Here is a 20,073-nt window from a genome sequence, read left to right on the forward strand (position 1 = left end):
AGAAAGGGTTGCAGACATAACAGACAAGGCAAACGAACTGGCCGAAAACCTAGCAGGTGAGGTCGGAGATCTGACAGAGATTTCTATAGAGAAGAGTCTTGAGGTGAAGGAAAGCGTTGAAGAGACTGCTAAGATGGTGGCTGATGAGGCTGGAGCGGAGACGAAGAAAGGTGTTGCTACGGCGGTGGCTGTAAAAGACGAGACTCTGGAAGCTGCCGGAGATTTGGCGGAGAAGACGACGGAGAGGGTGGCTGAGACTTTCGATGCTGCCAAAGGGAATTGAAATGGTAGATGATTGTAAAGGTGAAAGGATGAAGATCATATGAATTATAGAAAAAATATGGTGTTTATAACTTTGATAAGGTGTTAACATGGTTAATTATCAAGTTAATTTATATCATCTAAATTAACCACCCTCATCCGTCGATTTCATTGTTTAATTTTATAAAATAATTTTCATGAAATTGTTTAATCTTATGAAAAGTGTTTCATATCATACTTTTTTTTATATAAATTAAGTTGTTTCATATATGCTTATGAAATTTTAATGAAACTATTTTATATATTTTTTTAAAATTAATATAATGAAGATGATAATATCTATGATTAACAACATCCCCAGTAAAATGATTAATACACCTCTCATAATTACAAAAAAAATGAATAAAATAAAAAATTATGATCGGTTGGATAAAGTTTGTACGGTTTGTGCAAATAACGGGGTTGGGTTCACGTGAGACCAATGGTTTTTCGTGAGACCCACAAGACCAATTCTCAAACCTTAGATTAGATCTACAATCTGAACATTCGTAATCACGAAATTGCCACGAGACTTCTCAATAATCACAAAATTGTCATAATGCAACTTTAATTTAAATCATTAACTTATAAAGTTGATCAACGAACATGAATTGGTCTTACAGGTCTCATGAAAAACTTTTGGTCTCACATGAACCCAACCCAACCCAACCCAACCCAACCCAACCCTATATGTATGTATGTATGTATGTATGTATGTATGTATGTATGTATGTATGTATGTATGTATGTATGTATGTATGTATGTATGTATGTATGAATGTATGTATGTATGTATGTATGTATGTATGTATGTATGTATGTATGTATGCATGCATGTATGTATGCATGCATGCATGCATGCATGCATGTATGTATGTATGTATGTATGTATGTATGTATGTATGTATGTATGTATGTATGTATGTATGTATGTATGTATGTATGTATGTATGTATGTATNTATGTATGTATGTATGTATGTATGTATGTATGTATGTATGTATGTATGTATGTATGTATGTATGCATGCATGCATGCATGCATGCATGCATGCATGCATGCATGTATGTATGTATGCATGTATGTATGTATGTATGCATGCATGCATGCATGCATGCATGTATGTATGTATGTATGTATGTATGTATGTATGTATGTATGTATGTATGTATATGGGTTATCAAGTGAAATACAAGAAATGTAGTTAAGACATGAATACTTGATCAAGAAAAGCATTCATATACTCCTCATAATGATCAACCTTTGTTATATATTGAAAATGTCCCCGATTAATTTGTCAAGATGTACGTTTAGGTTATTTTTACATTGTTATCTAATTTATCAACTAGTATTATTAAATATTATTTAATCAGCTAAAATTAGCTACTTTGTAAAACATAGATCACTGTCTTAGTGTCTATACTCGTTTAAGGGTTAGATATAGGGTTGTACATGAGTTGGATTGGCTAGGTTGAAGACATTTGAACAATCCAACTTAATGTTTGTGGTTTGAAAATTTTCAACCCAATCTAACCCAAACAAAACTACAACCCAACCCAAATTATACGGGTTGGGTTGGGTTGGATTAATCGGGTTGAAACTTTGGTACATCATTTTACAATTTAGCTAAGTGTTGTGTCTGAAGTAAAATCAAAATAAGAGCATACAAAAAATCAACCAAACTCAAGAAGAAAAAAGTTGAAGGTAAGAAAGTAAAATTACAGTTGAAATTGTAATATAATTTTAAATATAGTTAATTACGGGTTAGTGTAATGTTTAATGTACATATATTAATCAATGACTTAATAATCATATTAATCCATAATATATAAAAGACATTGAGGTTAATCAAGTTGGGTTGGGTTCAAATTACCCTAACCCAATAGATGAAGATTGACCTAATTTTGTATCAACTATGTGTGAGGTTACTTCAAGTTGGGTTGGGTAGGTTGGTCAGTTTTTTGAGCACCTTAAGACTTTAAGATATATTATGAACCATATATGCGTATCTATTTCATCTAATAATTTGATAATGATCATGTGATGCAACATACATTAACCGAACTAAAGATTAATCTCGTTGACTCTGTGAATGCCAGGGAATAATCACTTCTAAAGCTCGTTGATACAACGAATACCGAGCTTTAGGCTCAAACTCGAACTCTTAGTGAACCCAAAATTTGGATGGAAATGGAAACTTTTTGTATTCAATCAGTGACCATCCAGATTACAACTTCAATATATAAATAAGGAATCCAAATGGATATGGGTTTGAAAAGGTTGATGGATCAACCATAACAGTCCGAGTAGAAAGTGGAAAAAAGCGGCAGAGGTTGTATTTTCTCTTCCCAGGTATAGGCGGGGGGGAAAAGCTATTCTAGCATCAGCATGGATTGAACATCAAGGAACTCACTGTTGAAATTCCGGCAACTTGTTCACTTCGTTCTATTATATAATGAATCAGCCCTCATCAAGAACTCTTGCCAAATCACAAGTCTTCCTATTACGTTACACCATATCAGAATGCCCAACCACCGTGGGCATTTATTCCTGCCGAATTTCTCTACCATTTTCTTCTTTTTCACTTTGGCCAATATGAGTTTACCTGGTACTAGCGGACCTTTCTCCTCTATCAATGTCCGGACAAGGGCTGGCATGTCCCATTCGGGGGGCAATTCTCGGAGAGCACTTTTAGTCTGCGCTAGTGAATGGAATTCCCCTTATCAAGCAAGAAAGAAGCGGCAGTCACTTTTTACCATGCTTTTTACCACTTTTGGAATCAAACTTCACAAAAGAGTCCCAAAACATGTTTAAACAACGATTTTAGGCCTCAAAAATCCCGCAGGACCTACCTAGGGCGTGTTTCTTAATCTAATCTTCAAACCGACATATAGTAGGCCTGAAACGGAGATTCGGAGTAAAGATTACGCATGTTTAAACACGACACCATCTTTTAACCAAGTGTTTAGCTTCCAGGAACACTAAAAGCACTCTCTACATCATCATATTAAAAACACAAAAAATAAGCATGAAAAGCGTGTTAGCGTATAAGAGGTTCATTTGCTAGAAAGGAAATCAAATATCAACAAGTACAAATTATGATATGGTTGTTGGATTGAGATGTAATGTTATTTGGTCCTTATATATGAAAGCACTCAAACTTAGGGATTGTTTACCAAAAATCTATCCGATAAGTGCTTACCGATAAAATTCAATACTATTAGTTACTTATCGGGTAAGATTTTAATCCACCAAAACGACACAATATGCAATAATTTACCAGATAAGCTTTTACCGTGGTAAGAGTCGTCGCCTTCACTTACCCGGTAAGACTCTTGTTCCGTGTCTCGCTCTTATCGGGTAAGATTTTTTGTCCTTGTCTTATTCATCCGCTAAAGTAATGTGATTTGGTAAGCACTTACCCAGGTAAGTATTTGGTAAACGACACCTAAGTTATTTTTAAATTTGGATCTTTGATAGATATGCAATATTTTTTCTTTTTGCTTCCAAATTTGGAAATTTCTTAATTTTTTTTAATTTTCGATGAGAGTTTAGCATAACTATTTTTTAAAAATGATATAATTGGTTAATATATTCTCATAATATATAATGATTTTCAGATTCTCTCATATCTTGTTGGCAAAAACATTTTTTTTTTGTCAAAGACCTTCCAGCCTAGTGGTAAAGGCTTGGGCATGACATAGCCATGAACCCGAGTTCGAGCCCTGGGAGGGGAGTGTTGGCGACATTTAAGTGGGACCATGTTTAGCCTCCAAAATTGTCGGGGATTAGTCGGGCTTTGGCCCGGACACCCTTAAAAAAAAAAGCATTTTTTTTCGTTGGTCTTACCATTTTTAGCTAATTTCCTACAACTTTTAACTTCTTTTTCAACACGCACATACACATGCATATATATAAAGGCTAAATATTTTATGAGAAACAAGAAGTTTCAATATTATATATGATTAAACACGTGTTGTATTAACAACATATAGACGCTTAATCATATATGAATAAACACACCTAAAAGAGTGTAATCATATATAATATTGATACTTAGCATTTTCTCAGAAAATGTTTAACTTCTAACATGATCCTTCTCTCTCTCTATCTATCTCTCTCTCTCTCTCTCTCTCTCTATATATATATATATATATATATAGATTATTTGAGAAATGGTAAATATTTGAGAAGTAAAGAAAAGAAGTGATCCTAGTCCTTCATACGGTCAAGATTGGATTTGACTGATCAATAGTTATGGCTGTGGCTAGTCAAAAATTATGGTATGAGAAAAACAGAGAGGGTAGTTTCGTAAATTTTACAAAAATTTGACAAAAGTATTCATATATGAACCTATATGATTCATAAATGAACTATATACTCATATGTAAACTCATGTAATTCACATATGTACAATTTTAATTGATTCATATATAAACTCGTGTGATTCACATTTGAACTAATTAACTCATTCACATATGAACTCTTGTGATTCATATATGAACTCGTGTGATTCACATATGAACTAATTAATTAATTAATACATGAACCTGTAAGTTCATATATGAATTGGTTAAATAGTTCACTTGTGAACTAATTAACAAGTTCACATATGAATCCGTTTGCTGCCTATTCTTAAAAGTTACGAAACTACTCATTTATCTTCTGCATACCTATGCGAGGAACTATCCGTTGTTTCACGGTCAAAGTCACAAATGTTGACCAGATGAAAGGTTAGGATCATTTCTTAATTATCAAATATTTATCACTTCTTAAATGAACCTTTATATACATATATATATACACACACACACACACACTTGGGATCATGTAAGACCAACATGTTTTAATGAGACCCGTGAGACTACCATTTTACACTAAACTTCACAATAAAACATTATGAATGTAACTTTTACAATGTCTTTATTGTGAAGGTTCGGATTTTATTTACCTTCACTATATATATATATATATATATATATATATATATATATAGGGGAACGATCAAATGAAAACCACTCAATTTGTAAAAACTGTAAAAACCTCATTCCACCAATCATAATTTTTCATTTTGTTTATTTTTTTTGTAATTAYGAGAGGTTGATTAATCATTTTTATTGTGAATGATGTTAATCATGGATATTATCATCTTCATTATTTTAATTTTAGAGAAATACATGAAACAGTTTCATTAATTTTAGAGAAATACATGAAACAGTTTCATTAATTTTAGAGAAATACATGAAACAGTTTCATTAAGTAGTATATGAAACAATTTCATAACCATATATGAAACAACTTCATCAAAAAAAAGTATTATATGAAACAATTTCACAAGATTAAACNAAAAAAGTATTATATGAAACAATTTCACAAGATTAAACAATTTCATGAAAAAATTTCATAAGATTAAACAATGAAATCAACGGATGAGAGTAGTTTTTATGGTTTTTACAAATTGAAGTGGTTTTCATTTGATCGCTCCTCTATATATATATATATATATATATATATATATAGGATTCGGTTTACGCGAGACCAGCTTGTTTTTGTGAGACCCGTAAGACCATATTTTTACATTTGAAACTTCACAGCAAAACACTGTGAAGATTGTTTTTACTGTGAAGATTCAACTTTTTTTTTTACCTTCATAACATTTTTTTGTGAATTTTCTTATTTGTATTAAATCAAAACAACTCATATAGCATCAACTATAGCAATATTGACAACCAATATATTTAAATGGTAGTATCATACCAATTTTGAATTGTTTGCATGTTACTGAAAATATATTTTTCGATACATGATATTATGGTACCACCTAAGTTTTATTTACGAACATGTTGCAAACATGTTTTACTAACATTACAAGCTTGTTACGATACGATTATTATGTTTACAAACATGTTTCAAGAGCATTACAAACATGTGTTGTGGGTAACTGTGGGTTTCCGGACCAACTTACGTGCACCGGTTAATTCTCAGACGACCATGAATGACTTGAAATCGTCCCAGGTGAATCTTCATAGTCACTAGGGCTTTGACCACAAATGGCTTAACAAGTTACTATTACAATTTTAAAATAAAACGTTTTATTAACTTTTTTATATATAAATCTATTGTTGGGATAAAACAGATAGAGTAAACTACGGGTTTGGTCCTTGGGGTTTGTTATTTGTTACGTAACTGATTCTTTATCTTCATTTATTACAAAATAGCCTTCTACCTATGCAATTTATACTAGATTTGGTTCCTCATACTAATGGTCATCCACTTGTCCTTTAGCTATGAGGGTAAATTGGTCATTTTAGCATATTTTTTTTCCTTTATTTTACCGTTTTTAGACCACATGAACCAAATGTATAATTTTATTCTATATTATATTATATTTATACTCTTTATATAATTATATGATGGTCATTTCTAACATTCAGATTGTTTATTCGGCACAACAATCAAACACCAGTTATCTTTTGTCATATACAAACAACTTTATAAATACAGGAATCTCTATCCATACACAAATATAATGCAAAACAAATCAAACAACCCTAAAATTTTCTTTGTGTTAAGTGAGATTAAAGATCACCCCTTAGATTTTTCTTGATCATTTCTCAGTTTTTCATGAGCAAAGTGTTATTCTGCAATTTATCACGCTACATCAATGTGCATTTAATATCTTCAAGTGTTTGTTGTGTTAACCTCATGAACGAACAAGTCTACAAATTAGCAGTGTCTTTTCCTCTTTCATGATACAACTTTTTATCGACTGTCATTCGTTTTTTATTTAAATTTTATTTCAGAATGAAGAGTGTTTATTCTTTTTACAAGTTTCTTTTAAATTCTATCCAAGAATCTTGATCTTGATTGTTACAAGTAGGATCGGTTACAGACGGTTACAGTAGGACCGGTTACAGCCGGTTATGGTAGGACCGGTTACAGCCGGTTACAAGAAACTTCAGGCCCGGTAGGGACCGGCTCGGCTTGGCTCGGCTCGGCCCGGGACCGGTTTTTGGCCATCACTAGTTATAACCCACTTCCTAAAAATATGGTTTGTGACTAAAATGTAACAGAAAGGTAGATTTTGGTTCATTTTTAAAATTTCACAAAAGATAGGGGGTATTTTTGCCATTTTTCAATTTCTTCAAGATAAGTGTCGTAAGACCACTTTATCTATCTATCCTCTTCGACCTTCCCTTCAACCATAGCCATGGCTGCCTCCCTTACTTCCTCCCTCTCCTCCACCTTCTCCACCCTCTCTCTCCGCCGCTTCTCTCTCCTCCCAACTCACCAACAACCCAACTCGCTCTCCCTCGCAAGACCCGCCAATTTCCCCTCCATCAGAGCACAATCCGCCGATGTCGATACTACATTCTTCGACAATCTAGACCCAGATGAAAACAACACCTTCGACCCACCGGAAAAGCCAGAAGACTACGTGCCTCCGACGTCTTTCGACGAAGGACCGCCGGAAAGCGAAGATGAAATCGCCGCCGCGTATGAAGAGCTGTATGGACCGGCGTACAGTGGGGTCAGTGTGTTGGGAAATGATGTGTATGTGATGGATTCAAAGGTGAAGAAGACGAGTTCGTTTGGGAAAGTTAAGAAAGATAAGATCAGAGATGGGTTTGAAGAAAGAGTTGTTCAGGTGAGTTTTTTCTTCTTCAGATTGGGGGTTATTTAAGGTACATTTTGACTTTTAAGGTCAAAGGAACTATTTTCGTTTCATTCATTTGATATTAGATTTAATCATAAAAATTGATGAACATGGAATTGACTTCATCATTATCACAGATACTGCAAATAGATTGATGTTGGTGTTGAATTTGCAACCAAATTCATATCAATTTTGCTCATAAAAGGAACCATGTTTGACTTCAAATGTCAAAGATTTGTTAGAACTTTGTGGATTATCTCTATGATGAATGAAGTTATCATCTAAAAGATGTAATTAACTGCAGTATCTGTCTCTCTATATATATACATATATATATATATATATATGTATGTATATCTATATGCAATTGGGATTGTGATTGATGCAAATAATTCGTAGAAATGTTTGAAGAACTGCATATTTTGGTTGATTTCATCAGTGATCAATGCAAAACCAAACGGACTATTAAAGATTTGATCATGAAAACAACTTGATTAGAGATTAAATGGCTGCAAAAGTGGATATATTTCTTGAACTGTGACTAGTGTTGCAGGTGAGGAGGGTGACCAAGGTGGTGAAAGGTGGGAAACAGTTGCATTTCAGGGCGGTCGTGGTGGTGGGCGATAAGAAAGGGCAAGTGGGTGTCGGAGTTGGGAAGGCGAAGGAGGTGGTTGCAGCCGTTCAGAAGTCTGCAACCAATGCTCGAAGGAACATAATCACCGTTCCTATGACCAAGTACTTGACGTTTCCTCACAGGTAATATGATCGGTTTTTCTTTCTTTTTATGTGCTGTAACGATCTTCTTGTGCCAAATTGTATATGTTAATAGTTTCAGCACTCATAACGTGGGTTGGGTGTTTTGCTGTGAAGGTTCGGTATTATTTTGCAGTCTCACGCACTTCTCACTAGCTAGGGGTCTTCATGGAAACAACCGCTCTACTCTGATAGAGTTCAGATCTGCATACATCCTATTATCCGGACCCCACCTGTGGGTGGGATATACTGGCCTCGTTTGGTTTGGTTTGGTTTGGTTTGGTTTGGTTTGGTTTGGTTTACTCATTATGCTCGCTTGTTTCCTACCCCCTAGACCCTACACCCTACCTCTGTGTGGGACTTATTGTGTCCATTGGTTTTTGGTTTTATATGTTGCTTAGAGGAGTTATCCAGTTCCTTATAAGGCAACCTTTGTTCTCTTCCCAACAAATGTGGGATCTCACAATTCACCCCTGGAAGCCGAGGGTCCTCGCTGGCACACCAGTCAGTTCCTGGCTCTGATACCACCTGTAACATCCCCGGTCAATTGTACCAGATATTGTTCGTTTTGTTCACACCTGGACTCACGGTTCTAATACGCGTCTGGTAGAGGGAATCAACGTATCTTTTTCTTGAATTCATTTGATTTGTAGTACTCCATTTTGTGTTTCCTTCTTTGTTTAACGTATTTCCCTCCCATCGGTTCCCGATGCATTTTCTATTTATTGTACTTGTTGCTTGTTTGCACACTCTCACCCGCAGTTTGCTCAGAACGAAGGATTTTGATTGTTAAATCTTGGGATAGGTCTGATGGAGACTATGGGGCAGCCAAGGTGATGCTAAGGCCAGCATCTCCCGGTACCGGTGTCATTGCCGGAGGTGCCGTTAGAATCGTTTTAGAAATGGCGGGTGTCGAAAACGCTTTGGGAAAACAACTCGGGAGCAATAACGCCCTCAACAACGCCAGAGCAACGGTCGTTGCGGTTCAGCAAATGAGACAGTTTAGCGAAGTTGCTCGTGAGCGTGGGATCCCGATGGAAGAACTCTGGAAATGATCAAATCGCACGTGTATGAATGAACAGTCTGTATTATCTTTTTGTCGATGTTATTACTCATGTTCATTTTCTTTTCTTCGATTGGATCGCAATAGAAGATATCGGAAAACGGTTTTTTCGAGACATAGGACCATGTTCGGTACCCATCGGGTTGTCTTTTGGAGTGTCCATAGCTCATATTGTTTGTGTCAATTTGTGCGTACATCGACTAATCCAACAGTTTATGTAATATAGATCCATTCTCTCTTTCATGCTAGAGACGTGTCGACGTCTATCTCTCAAGATACAACAACACAGATAATAACACCAACATGAACGGATTATCACGATAAACACAACCGTGTCTTCTCTCGATTGCAATTTACAAGAACCACGATCGAACGACGAAGAGGAAGAAAGCTTTCTAGAAATCATATCGCGTCAAAACACGTATCTAAAAGCAATATTATACGTAGAAATCCAATTGTCGATTTAACTTTATCTAACAAATGAGATTGACTTTTCAAAATTATATATGGGTCGGGTTAGGTGGTTTGCTACATTTAAACAACTAAATTGTGACGGTTTTGAAAAAGTGCAACCCAACTCTTACGAGTTGGGTTGATTGGTTGATACCTTTTACTTTGTATTTCATGGTAATGTCAATTTTTACGGTATCAATTGAAATCTTGCATAGTTTTGAAAGGAGAAATAATTAAACCATAATACCTGCTAGAGATGCACAAAAAAGGTCAAGCTCGAAGCTTGTCCATGATTTAGTCAGAAAAAACCTAGAACTGGTGAGATCGGAGCTCGAAGCCTAGTCTTGACTGGGCCTTAAAGCCTGATCAGGCTGAATTTTGGGGCTAGATCCGATCTGAAAAAGTCTTGAAAATCCGTTTAAGCCTAAAAAAGTCCGATCGGACCCTTTTCAACCTCAAAGCCCAGTTCGGCCTAGTCCGTACCAATAAAAGCCCAAGCCTTTTTTCGGCTCACATATAACAACCTTGGAAAGCCCGGGCCCAAACCTTAAAAAGTCTGAGCCTTGTGCAACTCTAGTACATGATTGACAAATTCTCGGTCTTCTTATTTTTGGAATAATTATAGTTACCAATAGTTGGCAACTATTGCACTCTTAGGGGGCGTTTGGTTGGTAAAATGGAATTCAAGGGAATTGGAATTCATCAAATGAATTTGACTCTGAGGGAAGTTGATGGAATTTGACCATGCCTTGTGATTGCGTTTGGTTGCATGGAATTGAAATGGAATTCTTAACGAATTGGATTTTTTTGTTTGGTTCACGAAATTCAGGTTTGGGATCGGAATTAAATATCAACAAATGACCTTTTATAATTTTTGAATAACGGAATTGGATTAGTTATATCGATAGCTAGTTATCTTGAATCGATTCCTTGATTACATAAGTTGTCTATCAATCTCATATAGATGGAGAAATTACGAGGGAGAGAGAGAGAGAGAGAAAGCGTCCCAGATGGAGATTGAACCAGAGATCAATTAGATGAGATAGTAGACGCAACGTTGAATGAATTTAGATTAAGAAAGAAATTTGTCAGAAAGGAATTGAAATCCGAGGGCATTGCCGCATAATGTAAAATCTGTGAGTGAAGGAAATTTATTGGAATTGAAAGGATTCCATCAATTTTATTCCATGAACCAAACATTTGGAATTTGGTCAAAGGATTTTGCCATTTCAATTCCTTTCAATTTCATCCAAATCCATGAACCAAACATCCCCTTAGTTATACATATTTAATTTTTTTTTATTATGATATGTTTGGTTATATATGATTTAGAGTTTAGGGTTTAGGGTTATATTGACGTGTACAAGAAGTGCACTTGTCAACCATTAGTCATAACTCTCTCCATTAACTATTGAGTGTGAAGGATCAAAAACTGGCCATCTTTTGTGTATACAAAACAATATACTAACTTTCACTTCTGAACTTGCAGATAAGTAAATAACTAATAAAATTCTATTGCATTTAAATTTAATTAGTCTCTATTCATATTATAACAATTTTAATAGCTTGGACGGTAGCGACTTCCCAAGTGATGTCAAGCTTCATGAGCCCCGTACGAGAAAAAGTACATGGTCAATCCTCGATTCTGAATGTGTCTTTGTCAGACTTAAGTTACACTAACAATCTGGGTATTTTCTCTGTTATAATAGTTAATGTAGTTGTTCTCTCTTTGTGGATACTTAACATTTATGGAAATGCCCCTGTCTCATATCTTGACAAAGAATTATACATGAATCATGATTCAACAGGTATGGCAAAACAGATAATGTTGTATTAAGTATAATACTGTTATTGACAAAATATTGTCTAACAAATAATATACATTATTGTCTGATGCTTAATGCCAAAGAATATCGACATCCGACAACAAAGAGATTGAAATAGCATAAACATATGTAAGATAAGTTATACACAAAAAGAGAAGATACAAACCACAAGGGTGGTGCCTGATTGGTTGATTGGTTTGAGCTTGGCTCCAAAGGTCAAAAGTACCAGGATGTCTCAGGTTCAAATCCAAGGAGAAATAGAAATCCCCTTGTGGCCACGGAGGTTCAAATGCAGTGACTCCGAGCTATCTGCAAAGCWGGTGGTCGTTCTGGGATTAGTCGGCTCGCATAACGGGTTGGATAGCCAGGTTAATAAAAAAAGATACAATAAAGGTAATTAATATGTATAAGACTCAGTTATTTGTATATTTTCTTTAGGAAATCTATACCTATTTAGGGTGCATCCACAAATAACTGAATCTAATACATATTAATTACAGTTGTATTTGGGCAATGGTTGTATATAACATCTCAAGCCTAAAGTAATTATAATCAACTTAAGAACTCACATCAAAGATATCAGTAGCCCACTACTTAAGACATATGAAGGGCTCAAAGTTCTAATTCAAAACTGATGTGGGATGGTACGTCAACCATACAAGTTAAATTATGTTTTAGCCTATTAAGATTGAGCAATGAGAAGACCCCCTTTTGATTTACCACAAGCAACTAAGCAAAAGTGTTACCTATGAGATAGTCTATGATTCACAACTTTCATCCTTGAGATCAAGTTAAAACATGCATAGAAAGCAGTATCAAGAAAAAGAATTGCATCGGTATACGCATAGTTCTATTCTTCAATATCAATAAAATCATGCAGTAAAAGGACCCTCTACAATGAGGCCTGCCAAAAACTATAGAGTTGTGCTCATTGCCCTGAATTATGAAAGATGTTAACGGGCCAATCCAGAGCATACGATATACATATAAAAACTTAATCTAGATGAAACAAACAAAGAAACAATATCTGCCTTAGATTTAAGATGTTACTACAACCTTGCACATCTTTAGGCTTGTTGTTGCATTCAAGGATCTTTACTACATATTGAAATATTCAAAAATAGCATTCAAATCCAATGAATCTGGGTCAAGAGGCCGACGTGTTGTTGCATTCATAATCCTCATTGATCTCTGCGATGTTGGATTATTAGCAGTATCCCTCCCGATTTGATTCCCACGTCTATTAACCTGCAATAAAAGTAAAGTTTCACCTATATTGTTAGTAATAAAATTCTATGATTCTCGTATAAACATACATATTAGCATCATACCCTACGCAGTGACTGGCGAGAAATTCGACCCACATTGTTCCTGTTATGCCTAGGATTGCTCGAAGGTTCTGGAAGTGCCCATCCTCCTTGAACATTTGTATTCATATAAGAAGGAAGAACACCATACTGCTCATCATTCCCTCTAGCACCCAATATTGGTTGCCTTAGTATGCTTTCAACGTTTCCATGGAATGGAAATAGTTGGTTTGATGTTTGCCCCATAGTATATAAGTAAGAGTTGTTAGTTCCCATATCATTGTAAGTTTGGGCTTGAGCTTGGGCCTGGGCCTGGTAGGCCTGGGCAAGGGCTTGATCTTGGGCTGCTTGGGCTTGAGCTTGAGCCTGAGCCTGAGCCTGAGCCTGAGCCTGAGCCTGGGCTTGAGCTTGAGTCTGGGCTAAGGCCAAGACTTGAGTTAGGGCATGGGTTTGAGCCTGAATTTGAGCCTCAGCTGAAACAGAGGATTCTATCGTGACCCCACTATCATTAGATCTATCATTCATCCTTTCAGTATAAAAGTACCAGAATATGGACCACCAGTCAACCAAAAACCCATCGGGTGGAGTAAACCCTGAAAAAGGGAAAAGAAACACAATAAATCACATATAAATCGTTGAAAAACTAACTCGGAAAATATGGAAATAATTAGAAAAAATGGTATAAAAATAATAGGTGTTCTAATTGCTACGATTCTCAGGACGGTCATCAAATAATACAGACAGATAAAGACAATGTGTGGTAAGAAAAGAGTACGCACCAGAAGAGTTATCGTCGATTCCAGCCTCTCTGGCAAAACTTTCAGCGGATTGATTCATGTTCATTTTTCTCATGTAGTCAAGCATAAACACATGAAGCCTGAAATACGAGATTCGAAAAATAGAATAACAAACAAACATAATCAAACATGGTCACAGAACGAGATTGATAATCAGTGTCTTCCCCTTCAATATCTAAATTAAACAATATGTCTTGGAGAACTAATAAAGGCTCCCCCTGTTCTCAAATAATAAACATTTGCCAGTACACTGTAGTAGGGCAAAATGCATCAAAACGCAAAGAATTTTGCTTTAGTTTCTATTTAGTGTAACAAAAAAAATTTTATAATTAACATAAAGTTTCAAATTTTCTTATTCAGTACCTATCGTGACCGGCGACCTGATGTTCTTTTTTTTTTTGAAATATATAATATTTATATACGAAAAATAGAACAAATAAACTCACAAACCCTCCTCACCTTTGGTGAGGTTTGAATCTCTGATCTCTTAGGAGGCCAAAGACTCACATAGCGCTAGATCAAAGGCCCTTTGGGACCTGAATCACCTGATGTACTTGTAACATTTAGTAACGTGGATGTCAAGTCTTCAAGTGATGTTGATTGAAAAAAATACGACGCCAGATCAAAATGTTATCAGTAAAAAAAATTATTAATTAACAACTTGACATCAACATCACTAAAATTTAGAATATCAACATATTATCAGTAAAAAAAGGGTACAAAATGCAAAAGTTTGAAACTTGTTTTGTTACAGTGATTGGGGAGAAAATTTTCATCACACTAAATATGAACTAAGGTAAATCTCGTTATTTTGAAATAAACTTGTGGAAGAAAAACTATATCGGTTTTAACCGGGAAGACGATTTGGGCAGCTAGGATGGAATCGAAAGCATTTCCGCTAACTACGATGATAGGGGAAATGGAAGACAGCCTTCAAGAAGATTCACTCGCTTTGCGGAATCTGTGCTTGTGGAAATTATCAAGTAATCGAATTGAGAGGTAGATTACATATAATCGTCTGAAACTTTAGAGAGTTTTTATGATAAACAAGTAAAAGGAAACTAATAAAGAGCAAAGAAGAAAACTCACATACGCAAACCATCGGAATCCATAACCGCAACAAATGTAGTCCTTCCTGGAATTTCAAAATCAAAAAACCGCATAAAATAAATAAAATCCCGTCAAGAAATTAGAATGCAACCAAAACGTGGTTTCTAACCTGAAATTTGAAGTAACGGGAACCGGTTTCCGAGAAACCCTAAATGTTAGAAAGAAATTGAAGCCCTAGAAATTATATGAAATTGGTGAATGATGGTTTAAAACAAATAAGAGGGAAAAACATAGTATTTAGTGATATAAAATTAAATATTTACAAAAATATACATTTAATGCCTCTTAATTGTATTAAAATTGTAATCTAGAAAAAGGGCAAATTGTGGTAACTTTTAATTTGATTAATTTGAAAATATTTATTAAAATATTCAACTTTTGAAAACCGTTATAAGAAGTAAGCGGTTTTATCAGGAAAAAAATTGACGATTAATATCATAATAAAATCGAGTTTATAAAGCATTAAAAATGTTTAAGGGGATGTTTGACAGTTGCTGAATGATTTGGTGCAGAATGATTAAGTGATCAAAATGATTAAGAGGTTCTCATGATATAGTGAAAAATGAAATATAATTGTTTGGTAACCGTTTACAATTGAAATTAGGGCGCTGAATGGTTAAGGGGGGCTCATGATACAAAATCATTCAGAGGGTTTTAGAACCATTAAGAAGCAAACTTTTTTTTGTCTAACAAGATTCACCTCTTAATGATTCAGAAACTGCCTCTTAATGGAACTATTAAGAGATAACAAAAAACCAATCCCTAAGTGTTTTGGAGGTTATTTGTTTACCTTTTAATAGTTCCATTAAGAGGCAACCTCTGAATCACTAAGAGGTGAATCTTGTTTGACAAAAAAAGTTGTCTATTAATGGTTCTAAAACCCTCTGAATGATTTTGTATATTAGGCTTCTCTTAACCATTCAACGCCTAATTTCATTATAAACAATTACCAAACAATTATATTTCACTGTGCACTATATCATAAGAGCCTCTTAATAATTCTGACCACTTAATCATTCTGCACCAAATCATTCAGCAACAGCCAAACAGTCTCTTAATAAACAACCTTACATAACTCAAGGTTGTGGAACCAAAAAATCAAATGTCATATTTAAAAGTGTTACTTACAATAAGTTCATAAGACACTTAGGGATTGTTTGTTTACCTCTTAATAATTTCATTAAGAGGCAGCATCTGAATCGTTAAGAGGTAAATCTTGTTTGACAAAAGAAAGTTTGTCTCTTAATTGTTCTAAAACCGTATGAATGATTTTGTATCATGTGTCTCCCTTAATCATTAAGTGCCCCTAATTTCATTGTAAACAATTACCAAACAATTATATTTCATTTTGCACTATATCATGAAAGTCTCTTAATCATTCTGCACACTTAATCATTCTGTACCAAATCATTCAGCAACTGTCAAACAACCCCTTAAACATTTTTTATGTCTTATAAGCCTGATTTTATTGTAGTGTAATAATTAAGTTTGGAAGGCATTTTATTTTTTGTAATAACATTTTTTGCAACCTAATTAAAAATAAGTGAAAATACTTCACTATTTATTACAATTTCTTTTTGCAAAATACAACATTTTGAGTTATTTCATGCATCTATACTATATTATAAAACATTTGACAAAAACTCTTAAAAATATTTTTTTATGTGTAAAGTACTGTTTATTGATGCATATTACTTAAAATTCAATATCATAAGTAGAATGTGTATGAGTACATCTTATTAAAGCTCAATGTTTGAATTCGTATAACTAACTGTAGATAAACATAATCAAATAAATGATAAACATCATTTTAAATATAAAAGATATAAAATATAATTAAGATAATCATTGAGTTCTAACAGAATACTTAATTATTATCTGAAATAAATTATTTTATTAAACCAAAAATAAATTAGTTCTTTTTTAAAATTCAATTATATCGTAATAAAAAAATTGAATTAAAGATATTACACAAAAAAAGGAATTTTAAATAGTTAATTTGATATTAATATTTCTTATTTTTATCAAAATTTTATAATATCTTCAAATTTATATTTCATTCAAAAATAAAAATATTTTCTTTTTTTCAAAACCAAATAAAATCGTATTATAACATTGACAGACCCAAAATATAAAGCGAAACATTAAAATCAAGATGTATATCGCTACATTATACGAGTACCCTTCTAGTATATATATATATATATATATATATATTTTCATTTATGTTACTTTTTTAACCTTAAAAGTAGTAATAGGTACTTGAAATTAACAGTATTAATTTTGTTTTTAGAGTGTAACTCGGTTGATAAACGGATGGTATGAATTTGCCAAAATATAAGATGGGTCATGGGTTCGATATCAGCCCCTGCTAGGCGCAACCACTGAGTGAGGCAAAAAAATGTCCTTTTCAGTAATTTCCTTTGATGTACTTGGAGGCGGGTTCCATGGAACCTGTTGGCGTTGCTGGTAATCAACTTTTTCCCAAATAGTATTAATTTTATTTATTTATTGTTTTAATAAAATTTAAAAATCTCCAACAAATTCTTCAAAATAAAAAATTAAAAAAAATTAAAATATCTAAAAATATTATATTCAACTTCAAAAGTTTCTTATTTTAAAGATTACAATATTAATTATATTATTAAAATATTTAATACATTTAATTAAATATTATTACTTATTTCTACACATTTAATTTTAATACTTTTTAAAGGTAAAATATTAAATAAAAAATTCACTTTCCTAAAAAAATATTATTAAAAAATTCTTCAAATTTGTAGAATTTTATAAAAAGGAAAGAGTTGGGTTTTGGTTTGACAGAAAATAATTTTTTAAGTAAAAAAAATAACCCAAAATATCACTTTTCTTTGTTTTAAATTTTTTATTAGAAATGCTATTAAATATTTAATTAATAGTCGTATATTTACATTAAATTGTTTTTTATTTTAATATAATTATAATGTTTGATAGACATGTTAAGTTGATAAAATAGTTTTTTTTATTCGTTAAATATCTAAATAATATTATTTAAGATGATTTGAGATCACGTGAAACCAGTTTGTTTTTGTAAGACCCGTGCGACCATTTTTTTACACTTGAAATTTTACAGCAAAATGTCATTCAGATTTGAGCATTTGCATTAGTTTATTTTTTGCAATTAAAATACTCTTAAACATGACATGTGTTATCAACGAACTCAGAATGTCATTCAGATTTGAACAAAATTGTAAGTTTTCATATATGCAATTTAAAGTTGATACAAAACCAGTACCGACAGATAAAATATAATATCAATTAAGTTGGTACCAAGTATGTTTGGTTGGTATACCATATATGTTTTTACAGATTAATTATAATTAGTTGGTACACAGTATTGAAAAAAAAAACTTGGTATTATACCAAATCCACCCGGATCAGTTGTTTTGAATATTCTCCAATAAAAAAAGATCTTGTATATCAGAAGTAATGTGAGTAATATTAAAATAGAAAAAAAATATATTTAGGCTTTGTTTGTTTATTGAAAAAAACTCTTATTAGTCTCTTATGTCTGATTCGATAAGATGTAGGGTCATTCAGACTGTTTGTTTTTTCAAATTTTTCAGAGACACTTATATCTTATTGTACTCTTATCTGATTAGAAGTAAACCAACATTTTATTTGCCTTTTTTGTTCTCGAAACATTTAGTAACGATGTTTCTCAAACGATTAACTTTAATCAATCATTTCTCTCAATTGATCATTACCAAATCGATTTCTCACATTTCTCAATTGATGTGTTTTAATAGGATTTAAATGTGTTAAATACCGTTAACGGCATATTTTCGTTTAAATGAATGTTAATTATATAATTTGAATATAAATTTAGTGATGATGATGAATAAATATGTGAAATTGTATAAATTATCTATAAATTCAACACTATAATTTTTTAATCATAGACAATTTAAACAAATTCAGACGATCAGTTTACAAAAACAAACAGTATTACTGATTCAGATTTCAGACTTCAGTACCATCTATTGTTAATCAGAAGTGAAATAAGACTTTAGATTTCAGCACCTCTTAAATAACAAACGTCACATTAACATATCTCATGTGTAACTTTATAAGCAGAGTCCACAAAGTATTCGATAAATTACACTTTCATTTATTTGGGCAAATTAAATTTAAAATGAAATGTAAATTATTTTAATTATTTTTCTTTATTTTTTATTATTAAACTTTAAAAACCGTTACTTAAATATTTTAATTTTTAGGGTAATTTTAGAAAAAAAAAATGTAACACACTAATAAAGTGTAAGGATTTTATAAATGTTTTCAAATTTTGATGGTTTTAGTCATGATTATTTTAACTTGATTCTTATTTTTGGTAACGTATTTTTAAAACTTTTATTTTGGTACTTAAGATATAATGTTTTAAACATTTAAGTATGTGGGTAATCGGTTGAATACTAACTTTAGATTAAAAAAAAGACTAATTTTAGAATAAAAAAATCTATGTCACTAATCACGTCAGCAAATAATACTGAGTTGAATACCATATCATTCGCCAAATCAACATGATAACCAGTTAACGCTTCAACCGGTTACATGGGTACTTAAATGTTTAAAACTTTACATCTTAGGTACTAATATAGAAGGATTGAAAGTACGTTACACAAAATATGAATCAAGTTAAAGTACGTTGTTTTTTTATCTAATTGAAAAATAATGTTTACTTATTGATTTTATTTTTATTTTAAGTTAAGTTAATTTTTTCTTGTGAATAATAAATATTTAAAATTTATAACATTAACTATAATTT

At 32.8% G+C, this 20,073-nt stretch overlaps 2 protein-coding genes across 2 annotated transcripts; one reads left to right on the forward strand and one right to left on the reverse strand.

Moving 5' to 3' along the window:
* The first annotated feature begins 7,485 nt into the window (after window positions 1-7,485).
* Window positions 7,486-10,021, forward strand: LOC112526581 (30S ribosomal protein S5, chloroplastic). The gene is made up of 3 exons (XM_025136929.1): window positions 7,486-7,948; window positions 8,511-8,713; window positions 9,516-10,021. Exons 1-3 carry the CDS (start codon window positions 7,511-7,513, stop codon window positions 9,763-9,765), a joined length of 891 nt encoding a protein of 296 aa, XP_024992697.1. The 5' UTR covers window positions 7,486-7,510; the 3' UTR covers window positions 9,766-10,021.
* Window positions 10,022-13,150: 3,129 nt separating this feature from the next.
* On the reverse strand, window positions 13,151-15,268 carry LOC112526833. Its single transcript, XM_025137255.1, has 4 exons — window positions 15,246-15,268; window positions 14,139-14,236; window positions 13,384-13,952; window positions 13,151-13,300 (listed from the first exon to the last, which is right to left on the reverse strand). Exons 1-4 carry the CDS (start codon window positions 15,266-15,268, stop codon window positions 13,151-13,153), a joined length of 840 nt encoding a protein of 279 aa, XP_024993023.1.
* Between the last annotated feature and the right edge of the window lie 4,805 nt (window positions 15,269-20,073).

This window comes from Cynara cardunculus (genome assembly GCF_001531365.2).
Source record: "Cynara cardunculus var. scolymus isolate 2C chromosome LG 14, CcrdV1, whole genome shotgun sequence".
NCBI classification, from domain to species: domain Eukaryota; kingdom Viridiplantae; phylum Streptophyta; class Magnoliopsida; order Asterales; family Asteraceae; genus Cynara; species Cynara cardunculus.

Bases quoted from the DNA above. Each gene is read 5' to 3' on its own strand.
- LOC112526581 (XM_025136929.1), top strand. From the start codon at position 7,511: ATGGCTGCCTCCCTTACTTCCTCCCTCTCCTCCACCTTCTCCACCCTC. The intron at 7,949-8,510 runs GTGAGTTTTTTC...CTAGTGTTGCAG, and splicing joins TTGAAGAAAGAGTTGTTCAG to GTGAGGAGGGTGACCAAGGT. The intron at 8,714-9,515 runs GTAATATGATCG...ATCTTGGGATAG, and splicing joins TACTTGACGTTTCCTCACAG to GTCTGATGGAGACTATGGGG.
- LOC112526833 (XM_025137255.1), bottom strand. From the start codon at position 15,268: ATGGATTCCGATGGTTTGCGTAT. The intron at 14,237-15,245 runs GTGAGTTTTCTT...CTCGTATTTCAG, and splicing joins GATTCCGATGGTTTGCGTAT to GCTTCATGTGTTTATGCTTG. The intron at 13,301-13,383 runs GTATGATGCTAA...CTTTTATTGCAG, and splicing joins CTCGCCAGTCACTGCGTAGG to GTTAATAGACGTGGGAATCA.